Source organism: Dipodomys ordii, unplaced genomic scaffold (genome assembly GCF_000151885.1).
Source record: "Dipodomys ordii isolate 6190 unplaced genomic scaffold, Dord_2.0 Scaffold33, whole genome shotgun sequence".
In the NCBI taxonomy this organism is placed as follows: Eukaryota; Metazoa; Chordata; class Mammalia; order Rodentia; family Heteromyidae; genus Dipodomys; species Dipodomys ordii.
In genome coordinates, this window is record NW_012267249.1 from 296,864 (window position 1) to 309,901 (window position 13,038).

Genomic DNA, 13,038 nt, shown 5'->3' on the forward strand with positions numbered 1-13,038 from the left:
TCCCACCCCACTTCCAGCCCTATTTGTCTTCCCAGGCAACCCCTGATCAGTATCCCTGAGCTGACCACAGGATGGATGGTTCCCCAGAGTATTTCAGGACCACAGGGGTAGATAGACAGGACAGGGAGCAACTCTGACAGCAGGGAAGGTCAGGGGTGGGGAGGATAGAGCCTCCTTCCCCAACAACTGAAGGGACAGTGTGGGGGGAGAGGACAGGCTGGACTGGGGGAAGGGTTCCTCACCATGGTGGTGTAGACAGCCTCTGCTCGGTCCCGGGGACCCCTCCCAAAGCCAGAGATCTTACAGACGAGGCCACTGCCAACCAGCACGCGGCGGGCCGCCAGGCCCCGGTGAACATAGCCCATCTCTGACAGATACTTCATGGCTGACGCCAGGCCAGGCAGCAACCCCATCAGCTGCCCAGCCACCAGCTGGCCCTCATGATGCTGTGGATGGGAGAAAACTGAAGCCAGGGCTGTACACTGGGATCCCCCGGCACAGTGGCAGGGGATATCCCTTAGCCCTTTCTAGACTTCAGTCTACCCAGTGACCATTGGGTCAGCCAAGACTGCAGCAATGATGCCAGTTCCAAGCCCACCAAAAAGGAGCGTGAAGGACTAAGTGTAACATGGTCCACAGTGCCCTCCCGGGACCCAGGCCACTCACCCTGAGGAAGCCGTCCAGGGCGCCATGGCTCATATACTCTGTGACAATCATCAAAGGGTTTCCTGGGTGAGGGGACACACACTAAATCAACTACTCCACAGTCAGCTCACAGGGCCACTTTGCAGCCACGATAGCCAGGATAAAGGCAAGCTGTCTAATCTTACCACCCTCCCACCCTGCTCAGTCCCCTATGCTGAGGAACAAAAGAGAAATGTCTTCAGAAGGCCAGAGGCCGAGGTCAGGAGCAGCAGCAGCAAGTTAGCTACAAAAGATCACCTGGGGCCAAAGTGACCCATCCAGTGGGCAGCTAGGAGGGTCATTCTGGGTCAGCGGCCACTTTAGAAAGAGCATGGGTCCTACCTCGAGTGACCACGCCTTCCAGCCGCACGATGTGGCTGTGGTCAAACTGGCCCAGTGTGAGGGCCTCTGCCAGGAAGCTGAGCCTTTGAGAGTCAGAGCAGCTATCCCTCAGTGTATGCACAGCCACCGGCAGCTCCTGGCGGCCCGGCAGCTGCAGACAGCCACAGCACAGGTCTCCAAAGTGCCCTACAGGGAAACCATACCTCAGACTACTCCCTGGAGGACAGGACCTGGCTGGCTGGGGCAGGCTAAGCTGAAGCAACAGTGACCCTGGGTCATGGGCTGTTTGTGGCCTGCTGTGGGAACCCCTGAGTATAACTCCCAGTAACCTGAGTACCAGCAATGAGGCCTGGGCCTTCATCTCTTTCTCTCTTTTGGCCTCACTTTACTTCTCTATGAAAGGATTTTGTGCATGCCAGACCATCAAGGGCCATGGAACCCAGTATGACCCAGGACAGGGGGTGAGGGCATCTACCCTGCAGCACTCTTTTTGGTTTCTGTGATGGCAACAATACCAGAGGAGACAGCCAGGCCTCCTAAGTACAGGAACTAAGGCCAGGTAGATAGGCAGAAAGCCGGACATTGGGGTGAGCACTAGGAGGTCCTCACATCAGCCTCAGAAGGTAAATATTTTATCCATTTTACAGACAAAAAAAAACTGAGGCTCTGAGAAAAGTGGGACATACCCCTAGTCATGCAGCTCATCCATTATAGAGCCAAGACTAAAAAAAAACAGACATTGAAAAGGCTTGGCCCTACTCTCCCCCATGAAGGCCTAGGATTGAGAGGGTAGGCAGGCAGAGTCTTTGGTGTGCCAAGGGATTTTTCTGGGTAAATCTTGTGGTCAGTAAAAAGGCAGGGCTTCTGGACATGGGACAGGGACTTGAGAGAGGCTGGCTGAGAGGACAAAAAAGTGGAGCTAGGGAGGGGCAGGGCTTCTAGAATAGATGTGGGAGTACTGGGTGGAACTTTCTGAGCAGACTGCCCAGTGGGGGGGACCTCTCTAGTGAGTGGGGCTTCCAGGTGGGATCAGGTGTCCAGAACGCCTGGCTTGCCTGCTCCCAGGCTCCTCTCCAGTGTGACGCTTTTCATATCCAGCTCCTTGGCGAAGAGATGCACAGCCTGCAGTGGGTCTCCACAGTTCTGGGGATCCAGGAACGTGCGACGGGTGGGGACTTTGACTGACAATGCAGACAGGGAAAGAGATGAGGCTGCGGGAAGGGGACTCCATCACCAGGAGAGGGGAGAGGCGGGGCACAGACAACTCACAGTGGAAGTACAGCTCCTCTTCATCGTGGGCATCCCCGCCTCCTTTGCCATAGCTGCAGGGCCTGTGGAGTGCAAAGTTATCCTTGTACCAGGCCATCCCAGCCCTTCTCACTTGACCAGTGCCCAGGGTAGCATCTCTTGGTCCCATCAAAAAGGCAGGGTGTGCATCCTGGGGAAGGACCTTCTTGTTCCTCTCTTTTGAAGCCTTCTCTGTAGCTAAGTTTCTCCCTCCCTCCCTCCTTTTCTCTCTTCCTTCCAACCTTCCTCCTTTTCTTTCTCCTTTCCTGTGCCCTGCCTCTCTTCTCCAAAGTTCAACAAACCTAAGCCACAAAGGATGGCATAAGGGCCCCCTGAGGCAGGGTAATGATGGCCCAGATAAAGACCCTGGCTTTTATTCTAGGAGCAGAGAACCCCTGGGGATTGGTACAATGCCATGATTTAATTTTCATTTTAGAAAGATCCTCCCAGCTGCTAATTCCAGGCCGCTCTAGCTCTACCATCCCTGCACAGGCAGCACAAGGGCTGACACTGAGGGGTAACCATGTGACAGACAGAGGTTGAGGAGCTCAAGAGAGACAAGAAGGCTTCAGGGATTACAGGGCTGGGAGACTGCTGATGGCAGAAAAGGAGAGGAGAACTCGCCCAGCAGAATCCATGGGGTGCCATCACCAAGATAGGGCATGAAAAGTTCATGTTTAGACATCTGAGCTCATGGCAGTAGGTAGCTCAGGGAAGACTGGTGAACAGGGAATTTGATTGTATTTCTCTTTTTTTTTTTATTGTGAAAATACCGTACAGAGGGGTTATAATTACACGGGCAAGATAATGAGTACATTGTTGCCTCCTCCTTTGTTTCCCTTCCCATCCCTTCCCATCTCCCAACCCCCCAGCACCCCCCCCTTTTGATTGTATTTCTGTACCTCAAAGAGAGATCTGCTCTGAAGATACAAATCAAGGGCCCCAAGAAAGAAGGGAGACTGGGAGAAATGACCAGGAACAAGTCTGGGAAAGCCAACAGTTAGAGGTTGGGTAGGAAAGGAGAAAGTCACAGGAGTGGACAGAAAACAGAAGGGAAATGGGCTGGGGATGTCATAGGAACCAGGGAAGGAGAAAGTGAGGAAGGGCATGTGAAGGTTAGAGGAGGAGGGAAGGGGGAAGTTTTCAAAAGAGAGGTGGGATGATGTCTGGACCAGAAGGAGCATGTGCGGCATGGAAAGGTGCTGGTGCCTGGCTTTGGAATCAAACTACACATTCCTGTCTCTCAGATCCTCCACTGAATTGGGACCAAGGAGGCTCAGTTTTCTCTTTAATAAAATTGGAATAAAGACAGCCAAGCTGTGCCGCACCATTTCGAAGAGCTTACCATTACATTTGTATTTTGAATGCTCCCCAGAGGCCCACATGTTCTGGGCTTGGTCCCTAGACTACAGTGCTATTGGGAGAAGACAGAAGCTTTGCAGGTGATGTCTGGTGGGGGTTGGGGTGGGGTAGAGAGGAAGTCAGATCCCTTGGAGAATGACCTTGAAGAAGGTAAAGGGACCCCAGCCCTTCCATGCCCATCTCCCTGCTTCCTTCCCACCACGATGCACTATGCCACCACAGGTCCAAAGGACAAGATGGACTGGAAACCCTGAAACTGCAAACCAAGGTCATCTTTTTCTCCCTATAAGCCAAATTTCTCAAGAGAATGTTGTCATAGCACCAGAAAGCTGACTAAAACACTTACTAAGCCTCACTATATGTTTTCTCTTATGTGGGAGAGAAGGGAGCATTATAATGGGTCCCCAGGATGATGAGAAGTAGGGACTACATCCTAGATAAAAGGGCTGATGCTGGCTAGGAGCAAGGCTTCTCTTTTAGAGCAAAGGGCGTTGGAGGGTGTAAGGAATAAAGTCATCCCCTGCTATATCATGGCTTACTTATTGCAGCTCCACTGTATTATGGGTTTTGAGTTTTGGGTTTTTTTTAATACGTAAGTAGTGATCCTCACCTATCTCAGGAGTTATGTTCTAGGTGAAAACCTGCAAAGCAGCAATAAGTAAACCACAATATAGTGGGGTCTCTGGAATATAACTCCTGTGGTAGGTGAGGGATCGCTGTATGAGAAGACAGGGTTGCAGGCTTGGTGATAAGAAGCTGAGGAGCCAATGAGAACAAGAGTGAAGAACAAGGTAAAGAACCAGCCAGGGCTTTTGGAAGGGCCCAAAGGAGGAAAACTGGATCATTGACATGGGGTGGGGGTAGGAGGTGGTGAGGAGAGGACAGTCTAGGCTGATAGCCAGGAGGCTAGGTTAGAGGGTCCTTGGGAATAAAGAAGTCAAAGAATCAGGAGGCAAGGGGTGCCAGGCTCACGCCTATAACACTAGCTACCCAGGAAGCTGAGATCTGAGGATGCCAGTTCAAAGCTAGCCTAGGCAGGAAAGCCTCTGAGACTCTTGTCTCTGATTAACTAGCCAAAAACCAGAAATAGAGTTGTGTAGCTCAAGTGGTAGAGCACCAGCCATGAGTGAAAAAGCTAAGAGGCAGTTTTTAGGCCCTGAGTTCAAAACTTAGTAACTTGCATGGGGGGGCAGGGCGGGGCAGGGAGTGGGGCAGGCCATCCAATGGCTGCTGAGTCACCCAGGATGGTGATGGATGGGACTTCCATGCAGGAGGAGAAACATCCATCCATCCAGGAGAGAGAGGTAGAGAGGAAGCAGGCAGGAGCTACATGGTGAAAGAAAAGCACACAGTGGTGAAGGCTAAGAAGCTGCAGGCTGAGAGGACTAAGCCCTCCAGGGAAAAGAGGGTGTGTCAGGAAGGACTGGAGAAGGAACTGGAGGGAGAGGGTTGCAGCCTGAGTGATACAGTGAAACATGGAGAGAAGGGACACAGAGGAAAGCCACAGTCTGCATGGTTGGGAGATGTGGCCTTCCTGTCCTCAGCACCAGACCCCTGGTTCTCCCTCCTGCAGGCCAGCTGGAATAAGCATGGAAGTCCATCGCTGACCCCTGCCTGCCCAGTCCACCTGCCTCTGCGGCAGTCCTGGCTGCTGCTCCGTAGGCCCTCTGAGTAGATGAGATGCGGCCTCTTTTCTCCCCTTTCCGCCTGAACCCCTACACTCATCTTTGCTTTTCCATCACCTTTAAGTTCTGTGAGGAAGAAGCTCCTCCTGCTGCCTTCCTGACCCATCAGGGACAGAAATGGTCTCCAGACAGGCAGGACGGTGTCTCTGCCTCCTCAGTCACCATCAGAGCCTCCATCAAGGCCATGAAAACAACCAGTGCCAAAGGAATAGCCATTACCCACCCAGCCACAGCCAGTTAGTTCCAGGAGGCAGAGGTGGGTGAGACACGGCTCCCTGGTCACCCATTTTGCCTCTGCTCCCCATTCTAGTTCACTACAGGCAGATATTCCATCTGCTGACTGCAGCCCCAGCCTATCACCACCTGGGCCTCTGCTGTAGCAGAACTAGGCCCTGGGGGTGAGAGGGTGTGGCAGCGGGGCCTCTGCTGTGTGCAAAAGGCCTGGAATCTTCTCTCAGCCAGATATAACCAGTCTTTAGTTCTACATCTCTCCCACCCTTTCTCTTCCTGCTCTCCTTCAAGCTTCCTTCCAATGAGGTAGAGGGTTTGGGGCTTATGAGTTCCCTTCCCTGCCTTCCAAGCTTACATTTACACACACACACACACACACACACACACACACACACTCACACACACGTTTCTGCCTTTCTTTCTCTTCCTTCAGCTCCCTTGGCAGTAGAGGCTGGGCACCTCCCAGAGCCTCAGGAGAATCTTAATCACACCAAGCTTGATTTCATCCTCAGTGAAGCTTTCTGACATTTAATGAGTTAAGGAGCTAAATCCCTTCATCCCAGTGAAGCTGAGCTAGCCGCAGTGCGGGCTGCTGTGTGAGCAGGGGGGAGGGGTCCTGGACTGGTCACACTGATATCTCTGCAACAGTGTGCTTGCATGTGCAAATCCGCATGTGTGCAAGGCAGACACAGATATCAGTGTCTTTGAGCCCATGCCCATGTGCACAATGACATGAGCCTGCAGGGGTCACCCAGGCTAGGGCCAGCACCTACCTCCTCCAAATGGCCAGCACACTCATCACGGAGCCCAGGACAAGGAGGGCTGAGATGGTTACCACAGTGACGACAACCGCAGGGCTCTGGTCCCTTGACCCTGAGGCAGCTGGGAGGAAAAGCAGGAGGTTGAGGCAGGCAGAGCACCAGGCTCCCAGACAGGTTCCCAGACAAAGACCCCTGTCATCAGTCCACAGGGACCAAGTGGCACCTAGAATCCCAAGCAAGCACTTTCTCTGCTCCAGGGCAGGGTACCTCCACTGTAGCCAGTGCTGAGAGAGGTGAGCCTGGCCTCCCTTTCAGAAGCTCTGCCAGGGCATGGCCTCTGCATGGAGCTCCCTGCACCCAATGAAGACCCTCCATCACCACCACCACCAAGAGCCAGTACTAAATACACACTCTTCCAGACACAGTGCTTCATGCCTGAACTCTGCCACTCTCATTTCATCATTGCAACAGTCCAATGAGGTGATTCTGACTCTCTCACAGTGGTGGAATCCAAGGAGAAGACAAGTTATATAACTTGGCTAAGCTGACAGCTGAAAATGATAACCTAAGATTTGAACTTGACACCAAAGCCTCTGCTTGATGCCAAAGCCTCTACTTGGAACTATTTCCCCCAGGGCAGAAGCCTAGGACCGCATCCATCCATCTACCCACCCCACTCCACCTACTGTAATATGTCAACAAGAAAGAATGACTAATCTGGAGAAGTACACAGACCTAGGTTGGGAGATAGAAATACACACACACACACACACACACACACACACACACACGCACATGCATACACACACACCTTAACCATACAATGACCAAAGAAAGAAATGCACAGAGATGAGCAGAGGCCCAACACTTTCCTTCCTAAAGCCAGTGAGGAAGCTTTACACAAGAGGGGTACTCTAAAGTGGATGGGGGACAGAAAGGGCTTGGATGCTGCTTTGTGGAACCAGAGATGCAATGCCAAGTCTGGAAAATGCAAGAGATGAGAATGCATTGAGAAGGGTAGAGAAGAAAGAAGCTAGGTGGGGAATGGAAGGACTTGCGGAGCCAGGAGAGACACTGGAGGATGGAGGGCCCAGAGGAGATAGAACTGGAGGATCTTGGAGGCAGGCTGAGGAGTAGGAACACTGTTCTAAGGGCCGGAGGTGACATGCTGAGTTAGGAGTGGGGACAGGGAGGTGCTGAAGAAAGGGAAGATCTGGAATAACTGTCCAGAGCAAGGACGGTACTGGGCAGTCCTGACCACTGAACTGAGACTGGAAAGACACACACCGTGTCTTTATAGTGTCTATGTAGAACAGAAGAAGATGGCCCAAGCTGGGAAGCAATGGAAAAAGTGTGGCAAGACATGCAGGGAGTGAGGCAGGCAGAGCCAGGAGTATTTCCCTGTGATCACCTGCCAGGGCTGGGAAGTGGTGGAAGAGGCCAGGCATGCTGAGAGTCTGGGAGAGGAGATAGAATACAGAAAACTCTCTCTTGGATGCCACAGAAGAAGGGAGAAGGGACAGGAGGGAGAGTTAGAGACCAACAATGCAAGGTCAAAAAGCCAAGAGTTATAGAGCCATGGGGCCTGGGGCTGGCCAATGGCAGGAGAATGGAGTTGCCAAAACTGTTCAAAATGAGGCATGAGGCATCCATGCAGACGCAGAGGTGGAGAGGAGACACTGCCACCATGGGAGGCAGACTTTGGAATGGTCCTCTTGATTCCTGCTTCCTAGTCTACATCACCTGGAGGACAGGCTGAACAACTTCTTCTTCCTTCTTCCCTCATCCTCCTCCTCCTTCTTCTCATCCTCCTCTTCCTCCTCCTCCTCCTCTTCTTCCTCCTCCTTTTCTTCCTCCTCCTTCTCCTCCTCCTCCTCTTCCTCTTCCTCTTCCTCCTCCTCCTCCTCCTTTTCTTCCTCCTCCTCCTTCTTTTCCTCTTCCTCCTCCTCCTCCTTCTTTTTGTTGGTCATGGGACTTGAACTCTGGGCCTAGGTGCTATCTCTCAGCTGTTCAGCACAAGGCTCTACCACTTGGGCCACAGCGCCACTTCTGGTTTTCCAGTGGTTTGTTGGAGATAAGAGTCTCACAGACATTCCTGCCCAGGCTGGCTTTGAACCATGATCCTCAGATCTCAGCCTCCAGAGTAGCTGGGATTACAGGTGTGAGCCACTGGCGCCCAGCTCCTAGCAACTCACTTCTAATGAACAGAACATGGGATGCTATTCTCAAGGTTGGTTGACAGAGATGGCTCCATCTTGAGTGTCTTCTGTGCTCTCACTGGTTCACAGTCTCTGAAAGAATCTAGTGTTGAGTGGAGTGTCCCTAGGCAGACCTCTGGGGCAAAGAATAGCAGTCCCCAGCAGCAGCCATGAGAGCCTCATTCTCTCCCAGTTAAGCCATTTAAACTCTAAGATGAGCAGGGTGCCAGTGGCTGGCACCTAGTCATAGCTACTCAGGAAGCTGAGATCTAAGCATTATCGTTTAAAGCCAGTTGAAGCAGGAAAGTCTGAGACTCTTATCTACAATGAAGCATGGAAGTGAAGCTGTGGCTCAAGTGATAGAAACACTAGCTTTGAGCAAAGAAGCTCAGAGACAGTGCCCAAGCCCTGAGTTCAAGCCCCAGAACTAGCACTAAATTAATAAATGAACAAACTCTAAGATGGTGCCAACCTTGGGAGAGACTCACAGACAGTGGTGGCACCCATGTTCCCAACCCTCAGAATCATGAGAGAGCAATGCTTGCTGTTTTCAGTCACTAAGTCACAGGCTCATCTCTTACCCAGCAAAAATAACTAACATAGTGGTGAAGCATGATTCCTCATCAGCACCTTATCTTGGGGTCAGAAGTCACTAGAAAAATTGTTCTACAGTTGTAGGGAACTTCCCCCCATAGCCAGACTCAAAGCAAGGAAGGCAGGATCAGCTGTCAGCTGACAACCCAGCTCCTGCCCCTCAAACTCAGGAGTCTTTGCTCAACAGCTTCTGCTACCTAAATACCTCCCCTGTCCATTTCTACTAGTTCAAATGCCCCTTAGTCTTCAAGCCTCAGCTCTAATCTCCTCTTCCCAGCACCTGGCCAAGGTCTGACACAGACAGGCATTTAAGTCAGAAGTGCTGTCATCCTTCTCGGAACCTAGGCTCCCTGGTATTTTATCTTCGCCTCCCTTTGGGCCCAGAGCTCTTCCTATCTAGGATTAGAGTCGTATAGCAGGTTGGAAAGAATTATTATCTTGACAGCTGGTGCCAGAATGCCTCTTAGGGGGAACTGCCTTTGTTCAAGAAAATACTTTCATGAGCTGCTCGGGGTAGATAGAGGTGAGATCCTGAGGGCTGTGAGCATCAGGCAAAACAACAAAAGAGGAAGCCAAAGCTTTCTGTAGGCATCATGAAAGGGAACGTGGGGGTGGGTTTGAGGAAGAGGCAATGGGGAGGGAAACAAGGGGCAGTGCCCCCACTCTGCCCCCACCCAATACTATGGAGGAGGCAGAGCTATTTTGAGATCAGGAAGTCTAATGTTTAGCTTTTGTTTTGCTGCTATCAGAGCTTTACTAAGATCATTCGAATACCACTCAGTCTACTTGAAGTATGCAAAGCTCATTTGGATTTGTTGATTGCTGCCTTCAAAACCCCTTCAAGTGAGCATCCTCTACCCCTAGGAGAAGTCTGGTTCAGGGGCTAAGCCTACTAGAGGAGGAAACATTGCCCCTTGGCAGGTCTCTATCATGGCAGAGAAAAAGAAGAACAAGAAGAAGGACTTAGTGGTCATGGTAACAGGCGGTCATGAGACTTCAAACACTTTTCAGGAAAATGGCTGAGTTTCAGAATGGACCCCGTGTCTGAGTCTCAGAGCGCTTCACAGGACATGGAACATGCCCTGTGAGAAGGGAGGCACACTGAGACAAATGTTCTGGCCATTCCTGCTGGACTTCTTCAGGGCAGGTACCAGTCAAATTCATGCCGGAAGACCCCAAACTGCTTAAGTAATTACACTGTAATTCAACTGTTCTGCAGGCTCCCTGCCCAGCACACCTAATTCCCTCCCTGATTTGTCTCCTTTTCCTGTGTCCTGTGTTTGGCTTCTGGACCAAGGCAATGTACTACTCACCTTCCCCAGGGGTCTGCACTTCAATGCTGGGGCTGAAGCTCTGGCCCTCCCAGGAGGGCCCTGTGGAAGCTGTCCGGATCTGGAAGACGTAGCGGGTGGCGGGCTTCAGGTTGGTGACGGTGACGGCTGGTGCCCCTGTCTTCACCATGGAGTAAGTCTGTTCACTCCGACCCTGGAGAAGATGGAGAAGTGAGGCCAGATCCAAGGCCAGAACCACTCTTCTGGAGAAGGATGGGAGGACAGCCATGGAGAGGCCAGAGGACGATCTCCCAGTGAGTGTGGGTTGTGCGGAGGAAGGACTTCAGAGCTTTCTCCCATGGGATTCCCAGTGCTTCTCCTCATAGCAGTCATACTCAGGGTTCTTGTAACCAAGAGGACTATCATCTACATCTGCCTAAGACATACTTAAGAAAAGATGCCAGAGCCTCCCTCTCAGAGCTGATGGGGTTAGGGACCCCAAGTGCGCAGGCCTGACACTGCAGAGTGAGAAAAATGATCCTGCCCCATCCTGCCCTAGACACTCTTCCTGGGGGGCTGCCATCTCTGTGAATCTGATTTTCATGAGAGTCTTGTAAGGTGGGGGACAGGAGGCATTATCTCATTTGCTGTTTTGTTTCACCGATAAGGACACTGAGCTCACTTGGATGGGGTGGGGGTAAAGACTCACCCCAGGCCCCAGTTGGAGAGAAGGACATCACTGATGGGAGCCTACTCACTGCCCACCACTGTGCTGGACTCTACAAGCCCCACGCCCTGTAGTCCCACTCCCTGTAATATCTTTTTGGCTATGGCATTCATTGGAACAATTCCTGGAAAGACAAGACAGCTGCAGGACAGTGAGGCAGGGAGGAGGCTGGGAAGGACTGCGTGGAGCAGCACAGCTGCAGACCACAGCTGCTTTCATGAGCTAGGAGCCAGCCCCTCTGTGGAGGGGGCTGTGCTGGGGTGCAGAGAGAAGGGAAGATGAGAAGCACTGTGGCTCCAGAGAAGGGTCCCGGACACCTGTCCAGACCTAATGACCCAACAATACTTCAAATACAGCACCTTGTGAGATTCACGCTTCTTTTTGATGGTTTTCATTCCCAGCATATTCACATTCCCTGATTACGGGCTTGTGAGCATCCAGCCAGCTGTGAAGGGACTCTCAACTACACTCTCATCTCTAAATGTCAGTTCAGTGAGTCCTAAACACTGCTCCTCAGAAGCCTTTCCTGGATACACTCAGAGTTAGAGGCTTTATTAAAAAAAAAAAAAAGTACAGCTGGGCACCAGTGGCTCACACCTGTAATCCTAGCTATTCAGGAATCTGAGATCTGGGGATCAAGTTTTGAAGTCAGCCCAGGAAGAGAAATCCATACATTCCCTTCCTGACATTAGCTACCATCCCTATGCTGAAAGCTGTCACTCACACAAGAACCCTGCTCTTTTTCTCCCCAGCTTGCAGCTCTATTATGAGTTTCATACCTGTAAGTTCCCCTGGATACCTTGCATGCATGAGGCCCTGGGTTCGATTCCTCAGCACCACATAAACAGAAAAAGCTGGAAGTGGAGCTGTGGTTCAAGTGGTAGAGCACTAGCCTTGAGCTGAAGAGCTCAGGGAGAGTGCCCAGGCCCAGAGTTCAAGCCCCACGACTGACAAAAACAAAAACAAAAACAAAATGATGATCCAGATATATCTCAAAGCAATTAAGTGAGACAAGGTTTAAACATGATACATATTTACAGTCATGTTCCTATACAGATAATATGTGTGTGTGATGTCAACATGCAGGCAAATTTGAGATTGACTAGTCTAATGTCAGTGAACAGTCTCTCTCTCTCTCTCTCTCTCTCTCTCACACACACACACACACACACACACACACACACACACACACACTCCAATGTGTGGCATCCCTGGAAAGAGAGCTCAGGCTCTCACCTGTGTGTGTTGAGTCAGGTTATTTCCAAGAGCAGCCCCTTCAATACTGCATGAGCAAACTGACACTATCTTGCCCCAACCTGCTCTTCCTCTCAGCCAGGGCACAGTGTTGTCCTCTGGGTCACCTAGGCCATACATCCAGCAGTGACTCCCTCCTCCTTCCCCGTCCCCTTGACACTCCCAGCTCTCAAGAGACTTCTAATATTACAAAACGATTATCTGGTTCAGCAAAGAAGTCCTGCATGTCACTGAGGAGTGAGCAGAATTCTGATTGCATTTAGAGCTGGCGCTGAAAGAGGTTTTACTTTAATGAATTTAATTTGTACTAAGGTGAAAACCTGTCTAACAGCAGCTTATACCTCAGATGGAGGGAGGAGGAATGTATGAGAGAGTGGTTGTGGTGTAACTCCATTTATCAAATCAAGACTGACCTGCAACTCTACATCAAAAATGCATGCAAGCTCTAGCAGCTTTGTGAATTTCTATAAAGCCACGTTGTTTGAGTTATAGAAAATGCTAAAAATTGGGAAAAATGCATACAAGAAAAAAAATCTTGGCATAGTGATGAAAGCAGGGAGTTTCAGCTACTTAAAGGCTGGGGTGGGAGTTAGAGCCAGGGCTGGGCAACACAGAAATATTTCATCTCAAAAAAAAATTACA

The 13,038-nt window shown here is 51.0% G+C and overlaps 1 protein-coding gene across 1 annotated transcript in view; it reads right to left on the reverse strand.

Moving 5' to 3' along the window:
* The window catches only part of Epha10 (EPH receptor A10), a 42,554-nt gene that overhangs the window by 1,623 nt on the left and 27,893 nt on the right, over positions 1–13,038 (reverse strand). Inside the window, exons 7-13 of the mRNA XM_013016759.1 lie at positions 10,458–10,629; positions 6,365–6,473; positions 2,296–2,357; positions 2,082–2,207; positions 1,027–1,212; positions 667–728; positions 243–446 (exon numbers count right to left, since the gene is read on the reverse strand). Of these exons, the coding sequence (XP_012872213.1) occupies positions 243–446; positions 667–728; positions 1,027–1,212; positions 2,082–2,207; positions 2,296–2,357; positions 6,365–6,473; positions 10,458–10,629 (921 nt within the window). The remainder of the gene's footprint in view (positions 1–242; positions 447–666; positions 729–1,026; positions 1,213–2,081; positions 2,208–2,295; positions 2,358–6,364; positions 6,474–10,457; positions 10,630–13,038) is intronic.